The sequence below is a fragment of the Myotis davidii genome, unplaced genomic scaffold (genome assembly GCF_000327345.1).
Source record: "Myotis davidii unplaced genomic scaffold, ASM32734v1 scaffold684, whole genome shotgun sequence".
Taxonomy (NCBI): Eukaryota; Metazoa; Chordata; class Mammalia; order Chiroptera; family Vespertilionidae; genus Myotis; species Myotis davidii.
In genome coordinates, this window is record NW_006295564.1 from 803,726 (window position 1) to 818,794 (window position 15,069).

At 35.5% G+C, this 15,069-nt stretch overlaps 1 protein-coding gene across 7 annotated transcripts in view; it reads right to left on the reverse strand.

The window, feature by feature from the left end:
- Positions 1-15,069, reverse strand: part of RPS6KB1 (ribosomal protein S6 kinase, 70kDa, polypeptide 1) — a 39,966-nt gene that overhangs the window by 11,955 nt on the left and 12,942 nt on the right. For all 7 annotated transcript variants that reach the window (XM_006770230.2, XM_006770231.2, XM_015568130.1 and 4 more), the window contains 8 exons: positions 14,087-14,207; positions 12,691-12,759; positions 7,165-7,312; positions 4,734-4,791; positions 3,213-3,313; positions 1,149-1,239; positions 874-964; positions 279-386 (listed from right to left, as the gene is read on the reverse strand). In XM_006770230.2, coding sequence (XP_006770293.1) covers positions 279-386; positions 874-964; positions 1,149-1,239; positions 3,213-3,313; positions 4,734-4,791; positions 7,165-7,312; positions 12,691-12,759; positions 14,087-14,207 — 787 coding nt within the window. The remainder of the gene's footprint in view (positions 1-278; positions 387-873; positions 965-1,148; positions 1,240-3,212; positions 3,314-4,733; positions 4,792-7,164; positions 7,313-12,690; positions 12,760-14,086; positions 14,208-15,069) is intronic.

Here is a 15,069-nt window from a genome sequence, read left to right on the forward strand (position 1 = left end):
AAACATCGATGAGAGAGAAACATCGATCAGCTGCCTCCTGCACATCTCCCACTGGGGATGTGCCCGCAACCCAGGTACATGCTCTTGGCCGGAATCGAACCTGGGACCTTTCAGTCCGCAGGCCGACGCTCTATCCACCGAGCCAAACCGGTTTCGGCAAAATCTATAGACTTTTTCATTCAATATCTGTGCATGATTCTTATTCAAAATGTATATTTAATTCTACTTAAATCCTAGTAGTTAAGGCTTATGATTTCAGTGCCTATTTAGAACCCTACCTTTTTAAGCAGATCTCTGGCTTCTTGTGTGAGGTAGGGAGGCAAATTGAGTTTACATTTGAGGATTTTGTCAATTGTTTTCTTTCTATTCTCCCCAGTGAATGGTGGCTAAGAGTAGAAAAGAATGAGAAAAATTAGCATATAAAAAATAAAAATAACAGAATTATCCATTTCCTAAATTACTCAGTTATTCATAGAGGTCAGAAATGTATGAGGACTGTTAAAGACTATAGCTTTTAAACAACAGGACAGAAGAAATAGCAATGTCCTGAAAGGAACTGAGATTCCACCATTAACTTTGTGCGATAATGTAATTTTATGCTTCACTTTCTCCATTTATAAAATAAGGGCCGTATCTATTTTACCTCTATTTCAGAGGACTTCCATGACATAGATCATTTAAATGAAAATGATTTACAAGTACAGGGGCCCATGTTACTTACTGCTAATAAAGCATTTTTTGTGCTAAATTTTAAAAAATAACTCCATTGGTAATATTTTCAAGGCGTACAGGAAAGGTCTCTTGCTATAGTGATTTAATAATTACTCAGCACAGACAATATATAACACATGCAGTTTTTAACTGTGCACCTACTGCTCCAGTCAGCATGTCATACATTAATGCTCCCAGACTCCACCAATCCACAGCACGATTGTGGCCACTTCTCATCAAGATTTCAGGGGCCCTACAACAAGAAAAACAATATACCCCCAAAATTCACCCACTTGCATATCATCTGAATAAGAGTTTCTAAAACAAAATATGAAGCCAAATAATGCTACAGAAAATTTAGCACAATACTACTTAAACCAGGTAAAAGATAGCTATTACCCCCAAACCAGTTATATTTCTTTCAACATGCAGCTCACATGTATTCTATTGTTCCACAAAATGTGTGTGTGACTGTTCCATCATGAATAGATTCTTTGCATAGTCCAAAGTCTGTTAGTTTCACATGACCTGCAAATGAAAGGTTATACCATGGTTATTCTGAGAAATCTCGGGTTTAGATGGTGTTTAAACATCATACAAGATAATAATCTATCCTTCCATTTAACTTTTTCTGCTTTAATTTTTTGAAGTTATCAAGAACTACCAAGGTGCAATCCATAAAATGGGATGTTAACTCTAAGTTTAGGGTAGATTCATTTTTTGCCAATGATAATATCTATATAGCAAGGGGTGGGGAATAAAAGAGTGAAACAGCTTGTCTAAGGTACTAGCTTCACCTATATCTAGAATCCTCTACCATCCTGAGAAAGTAATTCCTGGGAAAACTTGAAGTCTGGTTTAAACACACAGACCTTATAAAGACATTCTGCACCTTTTAAACAAAGGCATGACTGGGCAATTCAGTTCATATTTCAAATATGTAGCTTTTATTACAGTGACTTGACAGCTTTTAAAATGGTCTCAGAAAGTCACTATAACAAATTAAATCATTCTGCCAATACACTACCAGTTCAGAAAAAGAAATAAAATTGCTACATGACATGGGACCATCATTTCAGATTCAGGCAAGTGATAAACTCACCACATTACAAAGAATATTTCAGTTCAAGTTCAGCTTTACGGGACTGTCATAGATATTCAGTGGTTCAACCACCCCAGGGACACTACTATTCCAGATTTATTTCAGAAAAAATAAAAGGCATTGGCCTGTTGTTTCAAATGTAAATGTGTATTTTACTCTGACACAGAAGAAGTATGATCTTTCTTTTCACAGAACCACCGGACACACTCAAGCTTATGAATCAAAGAAGTAAACTATCACTTCCCTATTCCTTTGCTTTATAATTCAGAATCAATATCCATGTGTGCAGAACTGGGAGGGAGGGAAATGTATATATTCCCATGTTATACTTGGTTAAATATAGTGTATCTCCTTTTAAAAAAAAGAAAAAGAAAGGAAAGGTACCAGTGTGGCTCAGTTGGTTGGAGCATCGTCTCATAACCAAAAGGTCATGGGTTCGATTCCCAGTCAGGGCACATGCCCCAGTTTCGGGTTTAATCTCCAGTTAGGGTGTGTATGGGAGGCAACTGGCCAATATTTCTCTTTCTCTCCCTTCTTCTCTCTCTGAAAATTGGGGAGCGAGGCGGGAAGGAAGGTGGGAAGCACAATTTGAAACATTTATACAGGCATCAGTTGTCCATACACCATTTTCTGCCTAAGGATTTAAAACTGTTAACTACCTTGTACTTCATTTTGTAGACATCTAAGGATCAGCAGCCCCCCAGATATCCTGATTAGCTGGTTGCTCGTTTGGAGTGTGAGTGAACTGAATTGCCAAGTCAACCCAGCCCAGATTACTCTCACATAAACTAAACTGTCTGCAGCAGCATGTGGCTATAATCAAGGCCCTATAGCTGTACAGAATATTAATATCTGATTTTTATGTTTGTTGTTACAACTGATCAGCAAGAATAAACTGATACCTACTAAGTATTTTATTTCCAAAGCTACATCAATTATTTTGGTTCAATTCTAAGCCTGTCCTTTTTTATAGCATTAATAAAAGTTATCATATAAAAGTACTGCTTCTAATAATTATGTATTTTCATCATTAAAGAAAACCCAATATGTAAAGTTAGATTCATTTTCCAATTTAAGGAGTAAACTAAAATTTGTGTTTGGACTGGCTGTGGCGCACCACATTTTATGTAAGGATTTCTAAAAAATGATGAGTTATAAAGAGTAAGAATTAAAAAAATGTAGTATAGTGGCCAGTTATCCTCAACTCCCTTTAATCTCATCAACCATAAATACCTAAATATTTAAATCTCAGCAAGTATCATGATGTCATTTAAGTTCTGAGGGAAGAATGTATATAATAATAGACATGTGAATATGGGGCTTTGAAAATGACCATGACCTGTGTGGGAGGATTTTAAGATGGTTATTTACTATAGAATTGTTTACAGTATATCTCCACCTTGGTGATTAAGCATGATATTCTCCGGCTTCAAGTCTCTGTAGATGATCCCCTTTTGATGTAAATGCCCCAAAGCCATGGAAATTTCTGCCAAGTAAAAGCTGGAAACAAAAGTGATTTAATAAAAATTAAAAAGAGTAATCTACTCAAAGCAGTTTTATGTATGGAGCAAAAAACCTTGGAAGAAATAGACATGCACCAAAGACCAAATTAGTGGCAGGAGGAATATCGGGGAAAGAGATGGCACAAGATGCTGCCAAAAGGTATGAAGACATGTTTCACTTTTTTCGTGAAACTATATTTTATTTCATCATCAGAACATATGCTAAAATTGCTAAGAAATCCAGAATATGCCAAACTGTTACTAGTCATGTTTTGTTCTGTCTGTGTAGGAACTAGGCCCATAGTCATTCAGATCAAAGCAAATTTCTCCCACCCACCCCCAATTTTAAAATCCCATAGGAAATAAGAATTTTGTTATTCTCAAAGAGCAAATCTTAGTTTGAGAAGATACCTTATATATAACCTGATCCTTAGGAGCCCATTCACCCCTTACTTAATAAAGCTGCATATTTATACACAGTACATGCCCACAGTATCTGCCCTCCCTCTTGCCAGACAGCCCACAACTATAAACTGTGTGACACTCAAATTTATCTACCTCAAAAGAATAAAGGGCTGAGTCAACCCTGTCTGGATTCGAAAAGCACAAGGCACTGCAATACTGGCTGCATAACAATGTTGCAATCCTGCAGATTACTCCAGGATGGAGAGGGTGTGTCCTAGAGGACTGAGGCAGTTTCACAGCCAGCACGACCCCAAACAGCCTCCAACATGGCTCAGAGAGCCTCCTCCAAAAAAGGGCACTTCATCCCTAAGGCTCTTAAATGCAGCTTCTGTGTTAGAAAAGGCCTGAAATTAAACAATGGAATGCAGTTTGGTAATTAAGGTAGAAAAAACATTTAAGTGTTTTCTATTCAATTATTGTGTAGGATAAACTGATTTACTGTTACCCAATACTATCATTTCACAAAAGAATGTGCACATTTTTAATTTGAAGCAGAAGAAATAGGAAGGTAGATCCCATCCTGGCCATAGAATTAATCCACAGATGATATGTGCAGGCTTATCACCTGCCTAAGACTGCCCCTGGGGAACTGAAAAGTCTAAAAAAAGGTGGTGATTGCTGATACTTTCCATTGTTCCACACACAAAGTTTCACTGGAAAATCAAACTCACCCACAACCAAGGCAGGCAGCTTACCAATTCAAGGAAAGAAAGCCCCAGTGAGAATGGTTCTGTTAGGAACTGGTGTGAAGAGCGTTGCACCCAAGGCCTGAAGGCAAAGGAATGACGTGACCTCCAAAAGCTGCCCAGTCCCAAAGCTGCTTCTCCCCCTTTAAGTCCTGAGTGACTGAATGGCTCCCGAACAATTTAGTGAGTCATTTGGCTGCCCACAGTGGGAATAAGGCTTTGCTTTAACATTACCTGAATCCATGCAACCACAAAAATGTCACTTACCAGGCTGTGTCTTCCATAAATATTCCCTCTCTTTCTAACTGCATAAATAATTCTCCTCCTGTAAAGAAATAAAAAAGACATTAGAAATAAATCAATCTTTATTTCTAACCCACTTCTAATGAGAGGGTCTGTGCTTTACTTTTAACCATAATTAAACAACATCAAGCGCCTTAAAAATAAGATTCTAAAAATTATAGTTTTAAAACTAAGACCTCAGAATCCTATTTTTTAACAGTGTTCCCACTCTTATGTGAAATATGTAAGTTTTGGAATTCTAGGTTTTATATCTATGAACTTAAAAATTTTTATAGATTCCAGACCTGAGTTTAAAAAAAAAAACTTGATTAAAGCTTCTCTAACATTTTACCCATAAGTAAATATTAGTATATAATTAAAACCAACTTTGCAAATTAGTGAATGCCTCATAACTCTTAAATTAGACGAACCTGGCAGCAGCCTTCTAAAAAGCATGGCATGCCAAAACCGGTTTGGCTCAGTGGATAGAGCGTCGGCCTGGGGACTGAGAGGTCCCAGGTTCGATTCGGTCAAGGGCATGTACCTTGGTTGCGGGCACATCCCCGGTGGGGAGTGTGCAGGAGGCAGCTGGTCGATGTCTCTCTCTCATCGATGTTTCTAGCTCTCTATCTCTCTCCTTTCCTCTCTGTAAAAACTCAATAAAATATATATTTAAAAAATAATAATAAAAATAAATAAAAATAAAAAGCATGGCACAATTTGAGTTCCAAAATAAGTGATAATAAAGGGTTATATCCCACTGAATAATCTTAGAATCCATGAGTCCACAGTGATATAAGTCAACAAACAGATAAATAGGTCTTGAATTAATTTTTTCAATGGAGGGGACAGGAAAGCTCTTCATTACAGCTGAATGCCAAATAACAAATGAAGTAGGCATGATGGAATAAGAAAAGTCACTTGACAACCATCAGAGTTAATTGTTTTAGGCAAGAATCAATGGATGCTAAAACCGTATGTGAAAAGTTTGATGAGAGACAAGATATTTAAGTAACCTCAAAATATCTTCTCATGATACTTATTAAATACAAAGGGAAAACCTCACCAGGATAAAAACTGGCGGACACCACCTTATACATGTGATCAAAGTTAACATCAACAGTAATGGGACAAAGATATATATATCTTTGTATATATATATATATATACATACACCATGTACCTCCTGATCTGATGCATGAAGAAGGAAACAATGTCACTTGGATGGTCCTCCCAAAAATGCATAACCTGAAACTAATCCTGAGGAAACATCAGATAAGCACAAATTGATGGAGTCTATAAAGTAACTGGCCTGTACTTGTCAAAAATGTCAAGGTCATGAGAGACAAAGAAAGACTGAGGAACTGTTCCAGATTAAAGAAAACTGAGATATTACTGTATCAATGTTAATTTCCTATTTTTAATAATTTTAGTATAGTTATGTAAGATACTATTATTGATTTTAGAAAATATAAAGTATTTAGCGGCAAAGGGAAATCATGTCTACAACACTCTCTTAAATAGTTCAGAAAAGAACTATGTATATATGTATTCATGTATGTATATACACATATATAGACACACATATATACATATACATAGAGAGAAAGAGAAAGACACGGATGAAACAAAACATTGTGGTAAAATGATAACACTTGGGGAATTTAGGTGAAGGGTATGTGGGAAATGTACTATTCTTGCAAATTTTTGTGTAAATATGAAATTATGTCAAAATTAAGTTACAAGAGAAAACTGGCAAATGTCACAAAAAAGTTACTAAATTCTGCAGCTTTCTGTTCCATGTCATATGCTATTGGGAAATCTCTATTTTTAAGAAAACTCAAGTGTATTTGTTTGCTGTGATCTAGAAATGATATGTGGAACAAGTAGCTTCTAGGAGGTGGTAAACCCTGGAAGTGGATAATTTCTAATCTAAATGCATAATTTATCAATAAGGCTACATTAACCCAAAATATTTTTGTTTTAAGACAAATTTCCAAAAATACTCAATATCTTAATCAATACTGTCAGTGAGTTTTCCACTTCAGTTTAGAAAGAAATACTTTGATGATTTATTTGAGTTATAAAAGTATCTTATCCAATTATAGTATCTTACCCAATCAATATGATGGCACTATCAATTACGTATTTGTTATTTTGTTAAGTAACTAGTTACAAAGGAATTAAGATAAAATTTTACAGATGGGAGGAAAAAAACTTATTCTTTAAAGTTTCCTTCATATTTGTCTGCAAAAAGAAACACCTGGTCACATCTGAATTCCTTATGTCAATGTATTCATCAATCTTAAGAGCTATTTGATCACATTGGAAAAAAGCATTTTTCCATTGAAAAATGATGTTTTGACCCAGTTTCTGGAGCAAATGCAATTAATTACACCAAACTGCGTGTACTGACCGCTGAGATACTCAAGGATGAGGTAGAGTTTTCCACCAGTCTGAAAGGCATAAATTAAATCCACAATGAAGGGATGCTTTACTTCCTCCAGAATATTCCGTTCTGCTTTTGTATGAGCTGTATCTTTAGCATTTCTTACTATCATTGCCTAAAGGAAAAGAGATGATCTATAAGAACAAAACAGTAGACACTTGATTCTATAGTAAATGGAAAATCTAATTTGTGCTTTTCTTGCCAATATTAAACTATTAATTGTAGTTACCACTAGAAATTGAGATAGATGTAAATAGAAGACATATACTTCTTATATATATATCTGCACTGTTTGGATTTTTTGAAGTGAACATGTAAATGCAAACCTACAGATACTTTTTAAAAAATGTAAAAAGATTAAGTTTATTCATATATTCATTAACTGTTGAATGTCTACTATGCTCCAGGCTCTGTAATAAGAAAGCAGAACTAACAGAAGGAGTCTCTAGCTCACAGGAGCCCAAAGTCTCAGGGAAGAGAGATAAGTCAATGGAAGTAAGCATAAGGTGCTATGGGTCAACAGGGAAATTGCACCTGACATGGCAAGAAGTCTTTCTTGAGGTGGTGGTACCTAAGCTGTATCATGAAAAGTTACTAAGACAAAATGTGGAGGATATAAAAAAGCATTCCCAGTGCAAAAGAGGCTTGACAGGACAAGATGTGTCTAGCAACTCTATAAGTAGTTCAGTATGGTTAGAAGTGGTTAGAGATTAGGTGGAAGATGTAGGTGGAGGCCAGGAAATAGAAGGCCTGGGCATCTAAGCAAACACGCTTGAATCTTATCTTAGAGGCAGAGGAGAAATGTTAAGGTAAGGGAAATGAAAAGCACTTGCCTTTCAGAAAGACAGTTCTAGTAACAATGTTGAGTTCTATAGGAGAAATGAAATGAGAGCTGTTAGGAGGCCAGTACAGTACACTAAGCAAGAACTCAGACCTGTAACTAAGAAAACGAAAGGTAAAAATTAAAAAAAGAAAGGGTAAAGATACATAATTAGCATTTGCTGACTATCTAGCTGTGAGAAGAAATCATGGTATCGTGGTTTCTATTTAAGTAATAGGATAGATAATGGTGTCATTTAATAATGGGGAATGGAAGGGAAGAAAAAAGTTTTGAGGAAAAATAATGCATTGTTTTGGACATGTTAAGTCTAAGTTCTAGGACTAAGTTCTGGTGCACCTCCAGCAACATGAAAAAGCATGTACAGAAGGTTATTAGTTGTAATATTATTTGTAAAAGTGAAACATTAGAAACAACCCAAAAGCCCATGCATAAAATATTGGCTGAAAAACCTATGGACTAGTTACACATTGTGTAAAAAAGCTATACAAAGAATGAAAACATCTCTATGAAAGCAAGGTGCAAAAGAGCATATATGGCATGACAGTTTACATTGTATGCTACCATTCTGTTTAAGAAAGGGGAAATCCTATATAATAAAAAGCTATTATGCAAATCAACCAAACAGCCAAATGACCGGTCTCTATGACGCGCACTGACCACCAGGGGGCAGATGCTCAACACAGCCTCTTCCGCCTCTGCGGCAGCACTAAGAATGTCTGACTGATGCTTAGGCCTGCTCCCCACGGGAAGCGGGCCTAAGCCATCAGTTGGACATCCCCCATGGGCTCCTGGACTGTGAGAGGGCGCAGGCCGGGATGAAGGACCACCCCCCCACCCCCCGCCACAGAGTGCACAAATTTTGTGCACTGGGCCTTTAGTAAGAGAAAAAAAAAATTATATATATATATCTGCTTATACCTGCAATTATAAAACATAACTAAGATAAACCAAAGCTAATGACAGTAGAAAGGTAGGAAATGAGATATGCCTTCTGAGTAATGCCTTAATGGTTTTCTCATTCATTTTTTTTCTGACCTAAATCAAATATTACTATGATTATAAAATGTTAATGTTTTATACATTCCAAAAATAAAATTAAATCAACAAGAATCAGGGAGGGAAGTAAAAGTGAATACAACAGAAATACATATAATTAATCAAATGTTACATTAAAAAGCTTATCACGTCTCTCTTTCCCATTTTTTTAGAAAGGCAACCTAATTTTTGGTGGCCTTGTTTTGACAAGGAAAAAAAAAGCTTACCACAGTAGATAAAAAGGTATTTAAGTGATGTGTGTGTGTGTGTGTGTGTGTGTGTGTGTGTGTAGCATAACAAAAATTGCAAAGAAATCTTTTTTTTCTTTTTCAATTACAGTTTACAATCAATATTATTTTGCATTACTTTCAAGTGTATAGCATAGTGGTTAGACAATCATACTTTACAAAGTATTCCTCTTGATATTTCCAGTACCCACCTGGCATCATACATAGTTATTACAGTTGGTCCAAAGGTTGTGGGTTATTGTTAAGCTGATTAACATAGTTATCACAATATTATTTATTATATAGTTCCTATGCTGTACTTAAGAAATCTTAAACCACATTTAGTGGGTTTGTAGTTGTTAGTAGTATTGGTATTCTCAAACTATTTGTATATATCATGCAACTGAGTAAATGAGTAAATATATTAATACCATTAGGCATCTCACTATGGAAAAACGGAAATGTAAATATGGACTGAGGGCGGAAGAACCCTATAAAATTGGACTGGAATTAGGGATATCAATATGAAGCCATGATTTAAAACAATTAACCAATGTCATCCCAATAAATTCAATATCCTTGGGTAAGGATTAATAAAAATAAACAAAAATCAGAAGGAAGAAACTCAAAGTTATCTTACCTAGAGATTTAGGAATTAAAACCCTGGGCTTAACCCTAGCAACCTCTTCTCTTACATTATTTTTCCTGTGAGCTTTCATGCACACCAAGAAAAGACTGGGACAGTATCTGGTTGTCTAGCTAGGGTCGGGGAAAGGAAAACCCTGAAAGTGGGAAGGAGTGGTAGCTAAGTGAAAGGAGAGGCAAGCAAGTTGTCTTAGATGCCTGGGCCCAAAAAGGAACCCTGACATTTAGCAGTAATTAAGTCTATGGATTTCCCAATACACCACACCCACCCACCAACAGTGGGGGAAAAAACCACCTCTTCTTTTCATTACAGATACCAGTGCCAGAAACATACCTCACTCAAGATATAATTATGACTAATTATGGTCAGCCCTGATTACCAGGCATGAATAAGCAACATGTCAAAAGGAATGAATTACTCAAAGAATTTTGACCAGGATTTCTTTTAACATTCCTAGAACAAGTATTATTATACTGTCTTTAATTCTACACCTAATATGGTTTGCAGATGTTTAAACAATCATTAATCTCAAATTATTTCAATGGGAAAGCCAGACAGCAGATTAATCCTGACTTGCTAATGTAGAAACTGATGTTTAGAATACCTAAATTGCTTCTTTAAACAAAATCATCAATACTATGTGGCCATAGTAGTTTCTCAGCTTTTAAGTTAAGAAGTTATTTATACCTTAAGTGAAAATCAAGAAGGTAGAAACCAAAGCATTAAAAACACTGTTATTGCCCTGGCCAGTTTTGCTCAGTGGATAGAGCATTGGCCCACAAACTGAAAGGTCCGGGTTCGATTCCAGTCAAGGGCACATATCTCGGTTGCAGGCTTGATCCCCAGCCCTTGTAGGAGACAACCAGTTAATGTGTATCTCTCATCATTGATGTTTCTATCTCTCTCCCTCTCCCTCTCCCTTCTTCTCTGAAATCAATTTAAAAAACAACAAAAAACTATACTTTTTCATCTCACACCGGTCAGAATGGCTATCATCAACAAATCAACAAACAACAAGTGTTAGAGAGATTGTGGAGAGGGGAACCCTAGTACACTGCTGGTGGGGATGCAGACTGGTACAGTCATTATGGAAACCAGTATGGAGTTTACTCAAAATATTAAACATGGAACTGCCATTTGACCCAGTGATCCCACTTCTAGGAATATAGCTTAAGAAAATCACATCACTCATCAGAAATAATATATGCACCCCTATGTTCATAGCCGCACAATTTATAATAAGTTATAAATTATACTCATCAGCAGATGAGTGGATTAAAAAACTGTGGTACATCTACACCAGTGGTCAGCAAACTCTTTAATCAGCAGAGCCACATATCAACACTACAAAGATTGAAATTTCTTTTGAGAGCCAAATTTTTTAAACTGAACATATATATGTAGTTACATTCAACTTTATGTTCAGGGGGGATGAGGACACATTTGTAATACCCTAACTAATAATAATAAAAGAAAAAAAAACTATACTTTTTTCAAAAAATAATTTTAATTATCTTTTAATAGTTTTCTATTAACCCTTGTTTTAAGACAGTGTGATCTTTTCAGAAATTAATCCCAAACAAAAAGAATAAGAAATGAAACACACATAATCCCTCTTCAATAAAACTAGGAAACATAAGTAACTCTACACCTCAAAAAAAGGCAGATAGGGAATAAAGCAATAGTACATGATTTGTAGAATATATCAAACCTAAATGCCTGCCAAAGAGGAATAACTCAAAATAAGTTCATTCTATCAACAGAAACCTAGCAGGGTTCAAAAATTAGAGGCAAAAATAAAAAGAAAGGGGGGGAAATATCAGTCATCCAAGACTGCAGCAGGCAGAAGGTGGAGGACTAAAAACAGGGAGATTATCTGAAAGTCTGTGTAAGGAACAGATACACCAACAAGGTTCACATCCCCACACTAACCAGCCAGGAAACAACTCACTCAGAGATGTACTTTCCAGAAAAAAATAGAGTGAAGGGTCAGTAAGACTGGAGTGCTAAAGTAAAAATTACTTCAGTGCAAGTCTTAGTGTGGAAAAGTGAGATCTCCATCTCCTCTCTCTCATCTAGTTCCAGAATGCTTTTTGTAGACAAAAAAATAGAGGATCTTTCTCAGTACCAACTGATCCATACCAATGAGTCTACAGACACTGATATTGGAAGATATAGGACCCAGGAAACAAAGAATCCAACACTGAAGGAGTCAAGAGAATTCCAAGAATTATGGTAAAGGAAAAGTCCAATAATGACAATTATGCCTAAAAGTGATAGATTATCTAATAAGCGTGACCACAGAATATTGGCCTCAAAGATGTTTTACAGAGTTGTTGAAAGGTATGAGAATAAAATAGTAGATTCAATGAAAGTGAAGCAAAATGAGAGGGCAGGGCAAAGGGAGGATGGGGTTAAAAAAAAAGAGTAAAACAGGAAGTCTGTACTATACATAATTCTAAAATGGATGCATTAAGTGATAACAGGATATGCTAAATTACTTAGAAATATAGAGACCAGAACAAAGAAATAAGAGTTACCTCAGAGGAGAATTGAAAGAGCTCTCCTTCCTACCCTCACCAAACAGAAAGAAAACAGTTATAATAATAATCAAACATATCTCACATTCTAAAAGGACTTAAAATTGTGTAAGAAATATTTACTGACTGAGAATTTTAGACCAAAATGTGAATTTTATAGTAATTAAGAATATAGTCTGGGGGAAAGAGGAGGGAAGGTATCACCTTTTTAAGCACCTTCATGGCAAATATTTTTCCAGTATTTGCTCCTGTGACTTTTCGTACTTGAAAAACCTGTATAAAAAATAAAAGTGTTTGGGTGTTATTAAAGGCTAAACTATGCTAGCCACATTTCCTTAATTCCCATTTATAAGAAAAAAAATGATACAGTAGTTTATATCCTTATAAAAACTAGTATCAAGAAGGTCTGTGCAAAAATGAGGTGCTAAAAGAGCAGACTATATTAAAGATTTAGTAGTGAAATCTGTTCTACAACATGGGACCTTCCTATTTGGTCTGCTGACATCTGGTGGCAAAGTTGGGCAATGATCACCTAATGATGAGCCATCCATGTTTATACATAAAATACAAGTTTGCTTAAAAAGCTATAATCAGGGTTCCCACAAGCATAATACCAAACTTAAAAAATTATAAAATATTTCATAAAGTTCTTCCAAGAATGTCACTGCTATTGCTTCACATAAAACTATTTAATAATAGTTGACAGGAATTACTGTTTACCTATCCCTTAAAATAGCTAGCTGTAAAACATGTTCATGCAATAGCTAAAATATGTGAGATTCAAAGTGCATGCGTTACATATTCAAGATGATTAGAACATATTAGAATGTGTCCTTAAACCTAAGAATATAATATACAAAGTCATGCTTTGCAAAAATTAACTCAACACAATAGCATAATTAGTTCTCAAGCTTTAATAGAGAATGGCTAGGTATAAACTGCCTTGGGCAGAACACACAAAGATGAGGTCTTAAATTAGAAAGCCTTGAGCAAAACCTAAGAAGTTCTGTTCATTTTTCTTCTCCCTTCTTATATACTTCAACTTCTCTAACTCTTGCTCTAGATCAGGGGTGGGGACCATCCAGCCTACAGACCATATATGATCTGGCCCTGCCAAGGCATCAGGGATGAGTTAATTAAATGTTTGGCCAAAAATAGCAGGATAATTTTAAGTTGATAATTTTGTATGGCCCACAAATGGTGTTATAAATATCCACATGGCCCTTGGCAGATACTACAAGAAAACCAATTCAGATTAACAGACAACAGTAACAGATATTGTACCAAGGCCTCTTGAAAGTAAGGAGTGATTTGTTTATTTTTCAAGAGAATACCTACAGAGTACCATTTAAAACCAAAGGAAGAAATGAATCCTCTAATAGATTTTGCTTGGCATAGTTGTCTATTTCAATTACGTGCCATGCTTTTACATGTGTGTTGGTAGGAAAACTACTGTACATCCCTCAAATGATACAGGGTTAAGTGATTATATCCTTTGTTGATAGCTAGCAAACAAAGATTAAAGAGGACTGCTGAAAAGAGGGTATAAAAAAATCAACTCAAGACAGACAACACCTCTCATTTCAAAAACACTTCCTACCTTTCCATAGCCCCCTTTACCAAGTACCCGAAGTAGCTCAAAACATTCTGGTCTGATTTTTTCTGGCCCTCTGTTCACACTAGTTTCTGAGATTTCAAATTTCTCACAATGTTCCATGCCACTGGGGAGAAAAGCAAAACCAAAAGAAAATTTGCAAAAAGTTAAGTTACTTTCAGCATATTGTTAGAAAGAGGAGAAAGAGAAATGTAACCCAATTTAGTAAAAGGGAAAAATACATGATAGTAAATTTAGTATCTGTGTTCTAAATAAACATGATTCAATGACATGGTAGGTCAAGATTAGGGTGGCTTGATAAATTGCTGTTATCTGCTTGTTTACAAAATGTGCTGGCGAGTATTTTCACAAGCATCAAGTACCCCCAAACTAAGATAAATTAGAACAAGTTTATCAAACTGACAAAAGAAAAAAAGTCTTCCAGTTATTCAAATTTAATTCATTCAAAATGTCTATTAAGGTCAGGCATTATCCAACCTCAATTGGCAGCTTCAGCAGAAAACCTGAGAACTTTCTAAAAATACCAATTAGTTCAAGTCTTTATGCTACATAAATTCTTGCTAATACACTATAGCTATACATCCTTCCATATCTGCTATGATCATGATTTAAAGACTCCTCAGTTTCCCCTAAACCCAAGGGTTAGGGTACAGAGCTGATTAACCACCATGCCACTCCCCTAACGGAGCGTGCCTAAAAAGACTTTAGATTGCACAAATCTAGTTTGAATGGTGTATTACAAGCAAAACAAGAACCATTTGACTTTTGGTGGCATTTCTCATAATTTTATTTTTCAGTAAGAAAAGGTGTTTCTCTATATTAAACTCAGACTCACATTCAATATACACTGAATCTGAATGATTATCTTTTTCTCAAAATCCATACATAATCTCAAAACCCTGGATATGTTACAATACTAATGCCAAACTCAATAAACTAAGTCTATATATATACATATATATATATAT